We start from the raw sequence: 19,030 nt of genomic DNA on the forward strand, positions 1-19,030 counted from the left end.
GTACAGAGGAGCAATTACGTATTTTGATAGTCTTCGTATGACTATAACTAGCTGAAAAGAACGAGGAACAAAAATTGGTAAATTATGAATTCCCGGAGAAGGAGGGACTGGAATTTGTATACATGCGCATCATTCTATAGAATGGAACCCATCTTGTCGAAATCCTTATCTGCACTATGTATGGTTTGTGAGATACAGTCGATCTTATAATGGGAAAACCACCTAAATAGAAGACGAATTGCTGTTTATAGATCCGTCCAGTTGTAGATAAGTCTTTCGCATTTATTTAATTGAAATACAACGACCTTTTATTTTACCAGGCCCTTTCACCCTCTTCGCGCCTTACGACCTTGCATTCGGCTTCCTGCCTGATGACATCTGGAACAAGCTCATGTCCAATAACACTTATCTCCGCGAGCTCCTCCTCTTCCACACCGTACCCCGTCTCGTTGGAAGCATCGACGACGTATACAACGACGAACTCATCGAGACAATGCTTCCCCGACAAGAACATCCGACTCAATATCTACCAGATTGGCAAGATGATGGTTGGTGGGCGTGGCGCAGCTGAGCAAGCGAAGGGGGTAATCGGTGTGAGTTGGTGGCAATCTGGTGGTGGGATGCCGTTGGTCCATTGGTAGACAGATGCGTTATCACTTGTCTCGGATGAATGGGATATCATAGATGCATGAGGGAGTAGGATGGTGCAGAGTGGATGAGAAGAGATTAATAGGGCATTGATAAAAGAGGAAAGTACGGGATAAAGGGTGAGAGCGTTAGCGAAAATTACATTATTCGGTAAAGCTCCCCCCCCCAACAACAAAAAAAAGAGAGAAAAAAATACACAAAATAATTATGTTCAATATAGTCATCACAGGAGGGGGGGTCCTTCTCTTTTATTTTTTCACTACTTATTGGCACCAGGGACCGCCCGGCCCCCTCCCCCATCGGGCACAGCCAAGAGAAAAGAAAGTGAGAAAATATGGATATAAAGAGATTATTAATGAAGGAGAAAAGGAAGGACCCAAATGCAAAATAGGAATAGAAAATAAAAGGTTAAGAGAGTGTTCGAGAGGAAGAAAGAGAAGGGGAGAAAGATATGATTATAATGAGAACACGGTCCCATAGAAGGGAAAAGAGAGTGCCATGGCCAGAGAGGGAGAGAAAGAAAGAAAGAAAGAGAGAAAGAAAGAAGGAATGAAGAAAGAAAGAATGAAAGAAAGAAAAAGGCATGCTGTTCAAGTAGACCTTGGTGACTAATCCTGTCCGCTTATGCAAATTGCGTTTGTCGATTTAAGATCAGAGTAGAGGAAAAGTTTAAGCATTTAACTTTAAAAGGCTCAGCAGGGCGGATTCCGCCCCCTGTAAATTTTTCACAATAAATCCGCCGCGCGAATTTTTTCAACCGCCTCTCGCTGACTTTTTACTTTCAAATCTCGCACATCTTTTAGGGGCCTCGGAAGCGGGGGCTGGGGCTTCAGCCCCCACTTTTTTCCAAAACCGTGTACAAACACGTAAAAATGACCATATGATTGTGATTTTTTGCATGGTCAGCTCCCCCACTCTTGGCTCAGCCCCCCACTTTGAAAACTGGTCCGCTGCCCCTGTCTTTAGAGACCAAATTTGCGATGTCCGGGTACGCAGCTACGAAATTACGCAACATTATGTAAGTGCATGTCAGATCTAAAACTGCCCCAAAACGTGAATTCATGTACAGATCCAAAGCAAATTGTGTATTAAACCAAAATTTATGTATTATTATTTCTGATTTTTACTGATTAAACTTAATTCATTTTGACTTGTTAATGATCAGAATATGTCTGCAACAATTTCCATCGAAAAAAAAACAATAAAATTCATAAGAAAAAATTGCGACACCAATTTTTTGTTGAAGTACATTTGATCGGGATCATACAAAGAGTCTGTGAATAAAAAAAAATGGTAGTATTGAGGCAGTAGAATAGTTGATTAGAGCTTTATTTCATGCATGAATTGACATAATTAATTCATTAAATAAAATATTCTTATTATTAAAAAAAATCAACCATATAGCCTTGTAGATTTTATCGCACACGACTACTGTGCAAATTTTTGTGGCGCTCGCGAGATCGAACGCAGAGATCCCAGAGGGAAGGGGGGTGGAAGCCACCCCCCCCCCCGATGTGAGAGGGGTTTAACCCGGCTCGCCAAAGTTTAGGGTTAATAAGATGGGCAAAATATTGTCTTAGCAGCATCATGACGTCATGATCAGTATAACCTGGTTGTTAATATCTCTGTAATTATTTGACTTTTATTCATTTCTAGAGGATAACAGCGTGTGGTGGACCCGTGATAGACGGTGGAAACGCAACCAATGGTGAGGTTCGCATAATTTCTAATGTGATGCATCCAGTTCCACCAGGTGATATAATGGAAGTCGTTAACAATGATAAGCAATTCACCAAGCTTAAGAAATTGATTTATCTGGCAAAACTACAAGATTACCTGAAAGGTAAGGGTGATATCGAATGTTACACGAGCTGCCTCCCCCCCCCCCCCATACTGATACACACTTTTGCTTTTCCTGAGAGGGTGGGGGCAAACATTGCAGTGGGCTATCTTCTAGTGGAAGGGGACCCGTTTCACAAATTTTCGTCGGTTGCTAGGCCACTATCCATTTTTGTTCAAGCATTGTGGGAGAAGTGTAATACTTTTCAAACGAAATTTGAAAACAAGAGAGTGAATCGACCAAGGCTATGACGAGGGAACATTTTAATGTTCATGAGTGAAATCAAAGGATTTGATGAATCATCATAACATTTTCAGCAGAAAAGTTTTCATTATTTCATGTTATGGGTGGTGGGGGCTAGCAACTACCCCTTTCCCATTTGAACGCTGTGTAAGGACTGATTGTGACCCCGCACAAGTTTTTGTAGCGGGGGTAATTGCCCCCCCCCCCCATGCCCTTTCCACTAGGCATCGTATGTAACAAAAATCAGGGGAGCATTTCAATTTTGTTGTCTGACAAGCTGTTAGATCTGTCAACGTTCTTTTGTTCTGACTGGCTGATATTGTAGTTGTAGTATAAAACGTCACAAGTCCCTTCTTAAAACGCTTCCCAGAAATGACCAAGATGCTACTGTAAGAGTGTCTGTTGTATTTGTACTTTCCCATTAGTTAGAAATTGTTGTTCTTACCTCTCCTTTTTTTTTAATCTCACCTTCCTCTTCTTTATTCCCCCGTTATATTATCATTTTCTCTGCTTCTTCTTTGGCAGAGGGTCCATTCACGTTTTTCATTCCAAATAACGATGGCATCGACAAGCTGTCACGTGACGAGTTGAAGAAACTTGAGCACAACACAACATTACTACGTGAAGTATTACTCTACCACCTCTTAGATTGGACTCTCTATGCATCTGGGAGCTATGATGGAGAAGTGTTTGCCACCATACAGGGAGAATCAATCAATCTAACTGTATGGTATGGTACGTTGAATTAATGCATCGAGATCAATAGTATGGCCCATATTAAGAATTGATTTTACAGTCAAATGTAATACAATATTAAATTGTAGATTTTGTAGAATTCAGCATTATAGCCTATAAATATATATAAATGAACTTTAAGTAGTTCATACAGACACGCTGTGAGGTTTAGCCAAGTGCTTACCATCATGATACCAAGAATTAAGGGTCTATATTGTTAGAGTACAACAATCAGAGTGGGGTGGAGATACTGATAATCTCTCACAACACAAAATAAAAAATAAACATGAAACAGTGCTGTGCACTTCTCCCAATTTGAGTAGGAAGCTTGCAAACAATCCCCACCACCAAAAAAGGGGGGGAAGAAACACCAGACATTTTCTAAAGTGAAGCTGAACCAGAGCTCCAGGTTTCCAAAGCTTACTTACAGGATGAACCATTGACTTTGGGGTAATTTCATAAAATATATGTACATGTATGCAATCCGACCCCTTTATGTTAAAATTTCTGAAATCATGAAAAGTTGTAATGCTCTCAAAGTAACACAGCTTGAGCAGTTTTATTAAGTGAAGAAATTTTTTTTAAATTTGTGTCTGATGTACAATAAGATCAAGGATTTTATGGGATTGCCCTTCATACGGTAAATTTTATTGCTCTCTATACTTCTCTCTCTTGTTCAAAACTGCTCTCCAAAATTATCTGCAATTCATCTCCACAATTCCCTTTGCTAATCTTTTTCATAGACCGGTTTTTGGTTGGTTTTAATTTAAATACAGTGGTATACTCCTCTCTGAATCTCTCAAACTTCTTTAAAAAGCTGTCAACCTGAACAAGAATATTTCAAATATTGAAAATCAGTAGTTTGATGAGGAAATCAGTATTTTCACAGAAATACCATAGGACAACACAATTAAACTGAATCTTTCACATATCAGTTATTTGTGTGACACCATCAGTATTCGATTTTACTAGTACTAAGTACTACTTGGCATCTCTGCACGTATGTCAGGGTGGGCACACATTGTCCAAGTTATTCTTGGAAGTTCTTAGAGTGGCATTAGCAGTTCACCATGCCATTTTATTCAATGTATTCAATTTAAAGCAAATTGTCTTGCCATCAACTCTTGTTCACTTCTCATCACTATTGAACCATTCATTGATCACATTCACTCACATTTCTGATTTTCTCTAGTTACATTCCTGCCAATAATTATTCTAAAATTACTGCACACTTCCTTCTTTCTTTCTTTCATCAGATACTCTTTGGGTAAATGGACACACCAACGCCAGAGTGGTCTATCAGGACTACAACATCTACAATGGTGTATTGCATATCATTGACAAGGTGCTCATCCCACCTATCATTTGGAGGAAGTACACCTGAGAAACTGTTATGAGATAGATGAAAGATTCGTTCATATTAGATATCTCACTAGAATAGGATCCAAGTTTGTATATTGTATCTCCCAACTCAAAGCAGAATCAGCATTTAAAATCTCCTGGGAACACAGAAATCTCCAGACTACCTCTTGCACAAAATTTGACTGTGAAGATGTAAATAACACGTTGAATATTCCCCTACTTCAGTCCCAAAAATATCCTGCAACTCACTTAATCAAATATTTGACTTACACCAAAGGTTGACTTGTGTACTCTCCTGTATTTTTATCAAAAATCACATAAAGGTTAATTTGGAAGATTTTTTTGGGAATACTAATATCTCTCCAGTTCCTATTCAAAAACATTGTTTTAGACTGAGCATGAGGTGTAAATACCATGTTGGGTAAATGTTTCAATAAAAAACAAAACATGGAATATGAAAGATAACTGGTTGAAACTGAATGATTTCCCAAAAGTTTTAGATTAAAAAATACCCTTTTTTCATTTAATTTTATTGGTGAACTTATCTCTTCTTATTCTCTCTCATTTTTATTTAAAATTTGTGTGACACTTTGATATCTCAGCACAGTATATAGTGATACAGTAAAAAAAACTGAAAAAATGTGAACAGTAAATTGTCAAAATCAATAGGCAAATCATCCTAGATAGCACCATAAAAGTGCATTAGGATAGACAGAGATAGTTTTCACTATCACTTTGTTACAGGCAATTATGTTTTTCAATTCATTACAGAATTAAAAGTTTTATATATACATTATATATTATATATATATATATATATATACTAAATGCTTTTCCAATTAAGTTCTTTTCTTGGAATGATTGTTTTCTTGTAGTCAAAATAAGATTAGATGCGGATCCAATGGGCATATTCACAGGCACATGGTTTTGCATAGGATACTTATGTCACAAATGGCAAATCACAATTTGCATCTATGGTGTTGAAAGGTCTAGAAAGATACCAAATTCATGATTTCAATAATCATGGAATATTTAGTTCGAACAATTCAATTATTATTGTGCATGCAAAATTTGTGCCTAGGTTGTATGGAAAATCATATGCTTTCAAGAAATTTAATTTTACTCTTTAAATTTTAATACGCAAAACAAAAACACTTGTTTCACTTGCAAATCCCAACACAAAATTGACAAACTGTGGAGTATAAAATGCAAATGACTGATTTTGACATATTCTTTCACTCTCAATTTTCACAATGAACTCTCATTCCTGAGAAAACTCACCTTTAATATACAGCCCACACATAAAGACCATTGATTTTAACTGTAATACACACTAAATGAGACACATGCTTGACCATACGTTTGCATTTTGTAAGCCTTGTTTATTGAATTTGCTGATCTCATATCACAGTCCTGGTGGTGTTGGGATTTTCTTAATTCAAGGCCTCACATGACACAGTGTAGAGTGAGGATAATAAAAGTCACTATGTCCATCATCATAGATGGTTGGTTGTTCTACTTCTTTCCTTTTCCTTTGGCCTTGGCTTTGCCTTTGCCCTTGGCTGGTGCCTCCTTGGTAACCTGTAGGTAATCAAATCAATGGATATAAGAAAAAAACAGGAAAAAGTAGACATTTTAACAACATCACCAATCATGTTTGGAGGTATTTATTACAAACCATAAAAAAGAATATTTTATAAAATATGTACTTCCTTATAATGGTAATCACAAGTTAATAATGGCTAATAAAAGGCACTTTTAAATTTGATTCATAATACTTAGAATCCACTATAAGAACTAAGAATTCATAAATCATCATTTACCTGTCATTCCTAATTGTGATAAAGTACACTTGTTTCTACAAGCAGCCTTCCAATTGTCTTACACGTTGAATGCAATCTAATGGACTTTTAATATTTAATCCACAGATACTGTTTTGTAATCAATTACTGTACATATACTCTATCATACAAATATCAAAGTTAAAAAATACAGGCAAACCTAAGTTAAGGAGATCCAAACAAATAGAAAGTAGTTTGACCAGAAAACATACTGATCCATAATTAAAATCATATTTTGAAGGAAAAACACATATTTTGGAACATCCTGATGAATTACAAATATGAAGCATGCCAATCAAATTTAACAAGAAACACATTTTGCAATAAAAAAAAATCATATTTTTGTCACTTTTGATTATGAAAAAAACATACTAATATCATTAAAACATATTAGTTGGCAGCTTTGGAAGTGTATTCCCTACATTGGTCACCATCTATTCATCAAATTTTAAACTCAAGATTTATATAAAAGTCATCTTAGTTTTCCAAGTGCTCAAAAGTTAGTGAACCCCACCAGTGAGGAAAACAAAAATTTAATGTATTTTAAAGTAGCTCTGCAATGTTCAAGCTCTGCCATGTTAAAATACAACATTCAATAAGGTTCGTTTCTCTATGCTCACCGAACATCGTAGTGGTGTTGTCTACATTCAACACTCAGCATAAAGGAGAGTATTTTGGGTGGGATTTGCACACAACTGTACATTCCTTGTCTTATTTCTTGGAAGCATTCTGGGTTTTCACCCTTTCTCTCAAATTATTCCTTTACGAAGGTAGGATTCCCCTTTATGTCAACTTTGCAGAAGTGGAAATGCCACCTCAATACTGCAGATGCTATCTTTCATTATCACCTTCAGTGACTCTGATAAGGCAAACTTCTTAAAGCAAAGTTCTTTGGTACCATTTGATCTGAATTTGTCATTTGACTACTACTGAACAAGTTCGAGAATGCAAAATTGTTGTATATGAAGTACAATATGAATTAATACATACCCCCCTCTTCTTGTCAAGGATCTCTTGTCTCTTTGCCTTTGCCCTCTCCTCATCAAGCTTCGCGTTGCGCTTCTGTGTCTTGGCGTAGGGGTTGAGCTTGAACATGACCCTAACATTCTTCAGAGGATTCTTCTTGAGGACCTTGCGCTTGGTGGACGTTGTGTTGACTGGTCTGAGGGAGCGACGGATCTCTTGACTCCTAAGCAACCTTCGTAGGTCAGTGTTGGTCATCTTGGGCATGGGAAGGCTATGGAAAAGCAGAGAGGGTGATATCAAGTTTTTTGTTAACTGCATTAGACGATATAAATTTAACACAATGCTCATCTTGACTATCGTCTACCTTTAAACTGACCATTTACATCAATTAGTAAACTGACTCCATTTCTTATGTCAAGGGACACTTTCCTTACTTGAAGTAAGCATTTGGTACAAATTACCAATTTTATGCACGCAATGTTCACTTTAAGATCATTCATATCACCCATGTTCATACAAATAAGTTTGCTGCAATTTTTCTTTTTATAAAAGTCGAGTATAATATATGGTATTACAAAATGGTGATCTAGATCCTAATCAAATAATTGGTAAAAATCTATAATTTTTCACATCACCATCATTTATTTCAGGTAACAGGAAAACTTGCTGCTGACTGGTAATAATGAAATGTTGTACAGACCAGTCTTTGTTTGATATATAGTTTGTTTATCAAATATCGAACACTTGTTACCTTAGAAGTCATAATGCTCTGAGTTATACCTCGGGGGAATTAAAACAGCTCCAAAGGTACAGTATGGCATGCTTTTCTTATTAATGATCTCGGTGATGTGTACTACTTGTATACCAATAGGATAGATGGATCAAATATTCTCATACATTAGCAAAAATGTAGAAAGCATTATGAGGCTTTCTCAACAGTATTGCATAACATGGTATGTCAATCAGGTTACAAATTTGTGATTCATGCTCACTATACCAACTATAATTGAACTTACTTCCAGTTGGACTTCTCTGAGGAAGGCTTCTTCCACGTTCCGTAGAGGCCATCAAGTTTGTTGAATGCAGACTCTGTCCAGATGCAGAACCTACCAACATGTCCACCAGGAGCTAGCCTCAAGAGGTTCAGTCTTGAGACTTGGAGGAGGGTCACACCTGACAACACAGAGAAGATTACAATAATGAAAACTATGTCATATTCTTTCTCTAGCCTTGAATAAACAATTCATATTTTTTTCCATTTCTAAATATGAAAACATGGAATTTACACTTGATAGGTTTGTCCCTCCCCTTAGAAAAAAGGGCCTAATTTTGTGATTAACTTTGGCTGCTTTGGAACCTGGTGAACAACATCAAGTTTCATTCACAATATCCCATCAGTCTCATTAAATCAGTTTTGAAACCTCCATATTCAATGAATTCAGGTTGAATGCAACATCATCTGGGATACCGAGAACTTTGAAAACATTCAAATCATATCTAGATAAGGCCTGTTTAACCACATAAAACTGATTCCACCTGGACACAGAATTCTTACAACACATCCAAACCCACAAAAGGCATTGGGGGAAAAAAATCATTGCTAACAGCCAAAGACAAGTTCTAAGATACAAATATGACTTGTAAACTTCACGCCCAACATCAGAGTAAATCAAGGTAAAAGAAATGTCTGACAGTCCCTTGTAAAGTGAAACAATTCATCTTCAACAAGTCTTAGGTAATTCATATACTTAAGGGTTATAAGTGATTGTAAGATTGATAACATTGATAACATACCTACATTTTCCCAGGCACCAAAGGGTTGCAATTGATTGTAAGATTAATTACATATCTCTTTTCCACAGGCACGCATATTACAACTGTACTCTGACATCTTTTATTTCATTTTATTTAAAGTGATTTGGTTAACATTGGTTTAACTTTTAAAAAATCTGAGCTAGGTCACACTTGTCACCTGTGTCTGTGATATGTTACAAAAATGAAGCCCAGAAAAAATTGCGTTCGAAAATAATTATTTAGTGCTTCAAAAATTGAAATATAAAGTGACCGGATACACCATCTTAATTTCATCCCATACACTTATGTGTACTATTTAGGTGTCTATAAGACGCCTATTTACAAAATCGGGGTTTGCCTTGTAGTTTTAGCTTTTCATTCTCAATAATGGTTGTTTTCAGGGTTTATTGGTTCTAATACATGCACTTGTACACATGTTTCATCATGGTTTGAGAATTTTTTTAAATCGGCTACTCACAAAGTTAAAAAATACCTTTAATCTTTTAAAAAGGTTGAGAAATTATATCAGTTAGGAAGATCTTTCACTTTTGCACTGACCTGGGATGTTCCTGAAGGCCCTTGTGATGCCGTTGTCTTGATCATAGACAACCAGTGGACCAAGACGTCTGACAAACCTCCTGTTCCTCATCTTTCCCTTGCCTGCCCTCATGCGACGAGACTTGTACACCTGCAGTTCAAAGTACAATACAATATTCAATGACGGCAGAGTGCAGGCTACCTTACAGACTGTATACTGATTATAAAATCCGCCCCTTATATCACCTTCATATTTGTGATTTTCCTCCAAAACCAAAAATTCACAATAAATGGCTGTGATCTAGTTGCATCTTGCTATGTTTTGTAAAATATATTAGGAATTATGAATTTGGATAAAATATAGCAAAATAGTTAATGTTTCAGGTACTCCTCAATCAACTGTTCTTGGAGAAGAAAACAACTGAAATCACACATTGTGTTCACCCAGAAATAAATAGTATTAGAGAAAGATACTCCCAACAGTCCCATCAGTCTCATTAAATCAGTTTCTATTTATCCTCCATATCAAATGAATTCAGGTTCAAGTAAGCATCATCTGGGATGGGATATAAAGTTGTTTTTTTTTTTTACTTAATGACTGAATAATCAAAAGAGATGATTAAATTACCATTCACGAGGCATACAAAGGAAACCGTTTCACTGGTATGGCAAATTTATTACTGTAAACGCTGTTATTTTCGCGGGATTAATTTTTCGCGCTTGGGCGGCTTCAAACATATTCGCGGTTTTTAAATTCGCGCTGCACACTCCATAATCACAAAGTCACTTCCTTCTTGCCATTTGAGAATGGTTTTAATTAAAATTTCAGCAACGAAATTGTATTTTCTGATCATAATTTTAGCTCTAGGGCGGCATAATTCAACATTGTTTTGATCTAATCATGAGCTTTAAGACATTTAGCGCAATTTTTCTTTGCGGGGCGGACATTGGGAAAGGCAAAACGGAGGCGCTGCTAGCTGCTGGCCTGGTATAGACGGCCGAGCACCGGGTAAGGATCGGGGGGACTACGGCTATTCGAAGTGCATGGGATCAATCAAACACGGGCGATCGACCCAACGTCTTTTCAAAAACTAAACAGATCTAAACACTCACCAATCAAACAGCAAAACCAATTTATATTTCAACCAAAATCATTATCTAAATACCGATCTGCGACTGTTAAAAAATTATCGCATTGCTTTTAGAACAAATTCTCGCGATGCACATGATATTGGAGCTCAAGCTTGCTTGCGTAAATGCCGCCCTCTTTAGATCAAATTGTGCAATCTCTTTGCCAAAACGATACACGCAATTGAACCGCAGTTCAAAACTTGCATTAAAATAGATGCTCATAAATTTGCGTGTTTTTAAATTCGCGCTCGCCGATCTTGCCGCGAAATGCGCGAAAATTTTCACACCGCGAAAATTTTCACACCACGAATATTTCCACTTTTACAGTAGTTTACTTTCATAGTTCTTTGAATTTACCTTCTTGATGTCTTCCCATGCCTTGAAACGCTTGAGGAAGTAGACAGCTTCCTTGGTCTTCTTGAAGTCTTGGACTTTGTCGCTGACTACAAGGGGTACTTCTGGCGTGCCCATGATCATGTGACCTGTGATTGACAATATAATCACACATTAAGAATAAAAGATCATTACTTTCCCCCAAACAAGACAAAATTATGGGGGGGGGGTTCTGTGTCTCACTTATCATTAAGTCTGAAAAGTTTTGTTTTATTTTCTATAAATGTCCATATGGGTGTTCTGTTTACTAATTAACCAAATTAAGTGCCCAAAATTGTTTTATTTTGCATATCATCTAATTTTTCTTCAAGAAATATTAGAATTTGACATTTGGGTTCTCTTATGCCCAAATAATTACTTCATAGAATAAAGACAAATCTTTGTCTTTTAAAGGGACCTTATTTTGCACTTACACTAATCTTAACACTTGTATACAATTTCATTTTACATGCCATCACTAAGAAGTGAAATATTACCTTTGGACATGACGAGAGCTGGGACTGCCGAGGCAGCGAGTGCAGAGCACATTGCAAAGCGCTTCTGGCTGATGTTGGTGCGTGTGTGCCAGCGTCGCCAGATCTTGGTAGGGGCAAACATGCGTCCACCACGGCACATGTTGCCGAATGCTCCCTGACCAGAGCGGTGGGTACCACCTCCTCGGACACGGGGGATACGGGCAACAGCACGTCCTGTACCCCAGGATTCAGCACTGGTCTGGTGACCTACAGAATAGATGCCAAACAAGCATTTATTAATCTTTATCTAATATTTTTATCAACTTGTTAACAAAATCTAAAATAAACTTTTTTTTAGCATATCCGAATTTCCAAATACAAAGACAGATTTAATTCAATATTCATAAGATCTGATGATTACAAGTATTTCAGCCCTAGGAATCAAAACTTCATCAATATAATATAGGATTAACATGGACTTCTGTCAAATAACTCATTGCAAGCAGGAAATTGTCTCTGGTTCTGCTCTCCTTAAAGGTCCATTCTTTAGTGTTACAGTTTCAGCACTCCTCACATTACTATCCAGAAGTGACACCTATGCCTTGTGCAAAAGAAGCCTTGAAAACCCTGAAATGGACATGTCATCCATCGAATCAGAATTGGATGAAGTCACACAATTATCCGCTGAATGATATCGCTAAAAAAGCACAGACTAGGGCAACGTTCACGGAACACATGGAAGATAGCAATGAACCCAGACAAGAAAAGGAAGAATAACAATGTCCCAATCCAACAGCTGATTCAATTTCCTTGGTGTAATATAAGAAGGCTATATATCAAATAGAATCACAAGTGTTTCATTCTTGTCTCTTTAAACTTTGAGGTAGCGAGCATGTAATTTTTTTGCACTCCACACTCAAAGCTTTTGGGAGAGACAAGGATACAGTGACTCCTTGACAGGCCCCAATATACATCACACTGATGATGATTCCTGGAAAATAAGTTCTCTAAATATATCTGATCTCAGAGCAAAATCAGTTCTTTTCTTGGGAACATTACCTTTAGTACAGAATGATTAGTTCAGAACTTCAATATTATCAAGGTCATTCAAAAACACGGACCTGAAGTTGAAGAATCATACCAATAGGTGATGCAAGGACGATACAGAAGTAGGTGATACAGCTCCATAAATCACCCAAAAATCTTGACAGAGCACTCTAACTGTAACTGAAATAACTTACCAGCAATTTTCTTGACAGCGTAGGGCTGACGGCTGTTCTTCCTCATGTTGGTGTGGGCATAGTTAACCACATCTGGCCTGATTGGTGCCTTGAAGACAGCTGGTAGGGTCACATTGGTTCCAGTAACTTCATTCTTCTCATTGTACACTGTAACAAGTGGTCTTGCAGCTGCAACAGCCTGTAGAAAACATAAGAAACATGGTGTCTTAGATCAGCATTTATTTCAATGAAAATTCTTGAGAATGAGAGCATGATCATAATGAGCAATATGAGATTATAAACTGTACAGAACACTTCCATGAATTTCAAAAGTATTTTGCGCTTTTTATCAGTTTACTTGCCTCATTTCTTTTCATCTCATCAAATTAAAGACTATACATCTCAGATAGCATCTTGGGTGGTGGCCTATCATGATGGAAAAACAATTTGCAATGGAGTAGTCAAGGAAAGAGTTCCTTTTGCAAAAGTCACCCTACCCCCAATCCTGAATCAGAGCTCAACATTAGCAGTAGCCCGGGGCAACCAAAAATGAGTCAGGCCACCAAAATTCAGTAAAAGGCCACCAAAATTCAGTAAAAGACCACACTTGATTGTATTACCAACTGGCCTTGTATTATTGAACGCGCGCATCGTACGCATCAGAAAATAATTTCATACACTCAAAATTTAACATCCTTCCAAAGCGAAGGGAACTTGAATAGAAAGATGATGAAAAATGGTTGAAACACATTTTCAAAGTATTAATATTCTAAAACTAATAAAATATGGTCAAAATAGCTTGTCAGTGATTTCCCCGTTTTCTCAACTTTTCCCATAGTCTAAACACACTTTGGTAATACCATATACCAGTACCAAGTTGTGTGCCCGGACGATCAATTTTAGAAAGTCATTCGGAAAAATTTACAACTAGGTCTAGATCTAAATACAAAGTATGTTTAGTGTAGTCTAGGTCTTGATACTAATCTGAAAACAAAAAAGAAGCCTTCAAAAATGTACCCGGAAACCCGACCCCCCCCCCATCCTACCTTTTTCAATTGACCAAAATATTGCACATGCAAGTTCGAGAAGAGGGGTCAGATTGGAAGCAAATATCGTAAACAAAGAATACGGCAAAATTTTGACATAGGGTCTATTTCTATTAATTATGTAGGTTCTTGTGTAGACCTATTTATGGTCAAAGTTTGGTGAATTTTATGAGAATAATGTGTTTGGTATACGACTGAATTCATGACAAGTGTTCGGTAATACGGTACATAGTACACTACACTACAGTACACTGACTAGGTATACCACTATACCCATTTGTTGTGTGTAGCCAGGAGGCTCCTGGAGAGTAAAAATCATTTACTAATGTATGCTTACTCTCCACAGAGCCAGGGATTCCATCCCATTCATCTGCATGTCCCGCGATAAAACCTCAAACTTCGGCCCCTGAGAATTCTACTTTCCTTCTAAAAGATCTAGATCTGGCCTTGCCCTAAATCATGTAAATGGGATAAAACTTCATTTCTACACTATTGACTTCATTTATAAACAAGAATTATTTTTTAAAAATGAGAAAAATATTATGAAAAGACGGGGGAAAATTGCTTGATGTTTACACAGCCATCTTGTTTATCATTCCTTGCCTACGTTGGCGAAGAAAAATGAGGAACAAGATGATTATTTATCATTTTCTAAAATGAATTCTTGTTTAAAAATTAAATCAATACCATAGAACTGTCAGAAATGAAGTATCCCATTTAGGCCTAGATTCTTTTTAGAAGTAGAAATCTTGGGGCGAAAGTAAGGTTTTTTGGAGGTACCATACACGCAGGTGAATCATGGGATGGATCCCTGGCTCTGTGGAGATTAAGCATACGTTAAGTCGTTAGTAAATCATTTTACTCTCTAGGGGCCTCCTGGATAGTTGTGTGTAGGACTCTTAAGACTCTTAGATTAGAAAGTAGGCCTAATTTGGAAAATTTACAAGCGAAGTTTGATCACTTTTTCAGGAGAGGCGCACTCGACCCAAAAAATGGTGGGGGTGTGCCGCGGGCGAGACAAAAAACGAGGGCCTTGGAGCAGGCTTATTGTAAAAAGGAGGATCCTCGGAACGGGCTTCGGAACTCCAAGTGTTTGTGAAAACGGGGGTCCTTGGAACAGATCGCCAGCGTGTGAGTGCGTATGGAACGGTCATGCGTGCATGATGCAGCTAGCGCGGCCTCCGCCGGTGAGCTCTGCGACCCCTTTTCACCAAAATTGCTGCTTATTGTAGCAGATTAATGTGATCGGAACAGCGTAACGAAAAATATGCGAAGCTTTGGAGCGGAATTCTTTTTCTCGATAAGAAGAAAATGCTATGCCTGCAAGGCCTGGCTTGGAGCGGCTTTCTTTGTTCTTTTTTTCAATTAGACAAAAATGCTATGCCTTCAAACGAAATTTGAATGTAATAATGGGGTCCCCTCCGCAGCACATACCCACTATGCATTTAGGGCCTACATACCAGTGCCCCCCCCCCCCCACGAGACTGTCTCCCTAATTGGACTGGAATCCCCCATATTCAGAGATGCCAAGTTCAAACCAAGGCAAAGACCAGCTAGATCTATGCGTGGGATTTTCTGTGAATCTGGGAGTGAGATCACTGACATTGTGTACAATGTATGTGGGGATCTGGGGATAGGCTGTGATAGTTGCATGAGACAGAGATTTGAAGGATGAACAAGAGTCCAAAATGCTCGAGTTTCACGCATAGCATAGCCTAGCCCTAGGCCTACTGTCACTGATCTTTAACTTTTATTAGTTGGACGGTAGCTCTGCATATTATTGGCCATGCGCCTCTATATTTTATTTTTAGAACAAAATGTTAGGAAATATAGAGAACAAAATAGAAAATGATTACAACCATTGAATTCCTATGTATTTAGTGTAATCCAAAGACAAAAAAGACGGCTTCAAAAATATAAAGTGTCTGGACACCCGCCCCGGACCACATGCATGGAAATGGGCCAATGCAATGGCAATGATAACGTGGGTAACGTCACTCAGATCTACCCACCGTCTACCGTACGGTACGTGCATGACGTGCGTGGCAGAATAGAACGTTCCAACATGACCAATAAATCTGAGCCTAAATTTCTCACTAATGAAATGTTAAATCCTGAGTTATTATTATAAAACATGCAGTATTTCATAATCTCCATTAAAAATCACTTTTCCGTGATAAAATGAGACGATTGTGTACCATTTTGACTGTATATGCCGGCAGCTTTCGATGTAAGTGAGAACACGAGAGCCACCACAGGCGAAAAGATCTTCCTATTGATCACATGTGATCGAGCGAAGTGGCGGAACTATTTGATAAAGCTGAATACGATTTTTTTTTTTTACTATTTTCGTGCCTTATAAAGTTTACACAATTGATTTGTCTAATAATATTTCTACGAATATTTTGACAAATAAGAGATATGTTCGATTTTCATCAATTTATAGCCGAATTAATTTAATGCGCGGCCGAAGTTCACTTGACGGTTCGTCCTTGTGTTTTACAACCTAATGCGGCCTAAAGTTTCGAGCCCTAACTGGCGTTAAATGGGGGAAAGTTGCATGTGATGACGAAGTTTTATTTTCGTTCCCAAATAATCAAATCTTATATATTGATACACATCTAAAAATGCACAAACCTTCATCTGCCCCTACACACCCTCATACACACATCAATGTCCGATCCGGGGACCGCCACGGGGCCGGTATATTAAATCGCCCATAACAGTCGGGGACAGTATACGCCTATTGATTTAGTGTCCCCCCCCCGATAATTTTGAAAAATTTACAAATTTATAATGCATTGCAAATACACAGGGGCGTAGCCAAGATTTTTTCTTTGGGGGGGGCACTGGGGGTCCTTGCTTTTTCAGGGGGGCAACATTTTTTTCTTTGTCATGTGTCACAAGGGCGGATCCGACTTTCGCCAATAGGAGCCCGAAACTATCTTCACCTATTTCCCCGATCAGTCACTTCTTAGCTTTATTCTTATAAAACAACAGAAATATGAAATAATTTCTAGAGCAGAAAGTTCCGTTGGGCGCCGTGAGGAGGAAGTGGAAGTTTACCTTGAGGCCGGCGTCAACATCAAGCAGGTCGCTCATGGCGACGGTCTCTTGCGTTCTGAAATTTAGTTAAATAATATTTTTCATATACTTTTTTATAATCAGAAAGAGATCGTAAATGATACGTGTGTCTAAAATGTTATATATGTAAAATCTATGTAATAATTGATTATGTTGTATTATGTTGAACATGTGGAACGCAGAAATAAATTTCAAGCAAACAAACAAACAAGTCTATAATCATTAATTGACATCATTATTGAAAGGAGTGTTCCCGTGACCATGCAAAAAGTCACAATCATAATAATGGTCTTTGTTACGTTTTTGTACATGGTTTTGGAAAAAAAAGGGGGGGGCTGAAGCCCAGTGGCGTAGCTACGGGGGGGGGGCTGGGGGCACGTGCCCCCCTGAGATTTGGTGTGCCCCCCGCAGGTGCACCCCCGAAAAATTGTCAGAGCAAAAAAAAAGGAGAAAGAAGAAGAAAAAAGAAGAAAAAACAGAAGAGGAAAATAAGAGGAGGAAGACGAGTGAACGAAATAATGTGAGGGGAAAACTTGAAAAAAAATCTTTCATGTTTTTGCTTGCGCTTCGCGCCAGAATTGCCCGTTCGATGAGAGTCATATCTTGCTCAATAGGCTGATATGGAGCAAGTTTTGAAATCAATATACAAAACATATTTTAGCTCGAAAATCGAGCTTTCATTATTTTTTTCATTTACAAATTTAAGTGCTCTGTGAAATGTCCGTTTTATGATCTACATAAGCTCACGCTGTGTGGTCATAATTATATATTGTTTGATTTGCCAAGTTCCTATTGTCTACGTGTATTCCACAATGTTCCATTAAACAAATGTATTCTGAATGCCCAGATTCTAGGTCTAAATCTAAAACATGCGCGATAGCCTGTATGCTCTTTATTTAAAAGTGTATCCATGCAGCTTCACATCAGAGTATGTCTGCTCACCGTTCACGATCGCATCAATAATTTCTTTAGTTACATGCCTATCCCATTTATTAATACAAAAGTGCTTATATAGAAAGACATTTTTCTGGGCGGAATGTCAAAAAAATTTGCTCGCACTTCGCGCTCGCATTATTGAAATATATATGCCCGTCTTCATGGGTAAACTGTTACAGATCCATGGGTGTCGATCACGGGGGGGGGGGATGGGGGGATATATCCCCAGTATTTCAAGAGGGGGATGGACTGTATTATCATCCCTCCAATAATTTAGGGTAGAAAAATTATAATAATGATGATGAAAAAATGAAAAGTTTGATCATGATGATTATAGTATGCCATCTATCAGTTTGTTTCCCTCGCAATTTTTGTATATTGTTATTAAATAAAAACAATTTTTTCTGGACTATTAAACAGATGGGTGGAGGTTCAAGATAAAAAAGAATGAAATGCATATGATATTTTTTAACACATAACATAAAGGGACCCCAACGAAAAACAACTTTTGTTAATAGAGCGTTCCATCCCACCAGTGGTGAATAAATTGATTTTAATAAATCAATAAATTCGAAAGGGTGGAAAGGTAAACGGAAGTAAAAGGGTGACAAGATTCTAAGGAATGACGGTAAGCCTAGATCTAGATCTGGCCTTGCCCTAAATCATGTAAATGGGATAAAACTTCATTTCTACACTATTGACTTCATTTATAAACAAGAATTATTTTTTAAAAATGAGAAAAAATTATGAAAAGACGGGGGAAAATTGCTTGATGTTTACACAGCCATCTTGTTTATCA

At 37.7% G+C, this 19,030-nt stretch overlaps 1 protein-coding gene, 2 non-coding genes and 1 pseudogene across 3 annotated transcripts; 1 reads left to right on the top strand and 3 right to left on the bottom strand.

Annotated features, from left to right (window-relative positions):
* The first annotated feature begins 286 nt into the window (after window positions 1–286).
* Window positions 287–6,267, top strand: LOC121410862 (annotated as a pseudogene).
* Window positions 6,190–16,513, bottom strand: LOC121410861 (60S ribosomal protein L4-B-like). Its single transcript, XM_041603212.1, has 8 exons — window positions 16,410–16,513; window positions 13,187–13,364; window positions 11,967–12,212; window positions 11,455–11,579; window positions 9,988–10,117; window positions 8,652–8,808; window positions 7,660–7,906; window positions 6,190–6,409 (listed from the first exon to the last, which is right to left on the bottom strand). The coding sequence occupies exons 1-8, from the start codon at window positions 16,410–16,412 to the stop codon at window positions 6,344–6,346; spliced, it is 1,152 nt and encodes a 383-aa protein (XP_041459146.1). The 5' UTR covers window positions 16,413–16,513; the 3' UTR covers window positions 6,190–6,343.
* LOC121412309 lies at window positions 9,027–9,099 on the bottom strand. Its single transcript, XR_005969604.1, has one exon. It is a non-coding gene; the product is annotated as a small nucleolar RNA SNORD57 (small nucleolar RNA).
* Window positions 10,452–10,527, bottom strand: LOC121412303. Its single transcript, XR_005969599.1, has one exon. It is a non-coding gene; the product is annotated as a small nucleolar RNA SNORD57 (small nucleolar RNA).
* Window positions 16,514–19,030: the final 2,517 nt, after the last annotated feature.

Source organism: Lytechinus variegatus, chromosome 3, assembly GCF_018143015.1.
Source record: "Lytechinus variegatus isolate NC3 chromosome 3, Lvar_3.0, whole genome shotgun sequence".
Lineage (NCBI taxonomy): Eukaryota > Metazoa > Echinodermata > Echinoidea > Temnopleuroida > Toxopneustidae > Lytechinus > Lytechinus variegatus.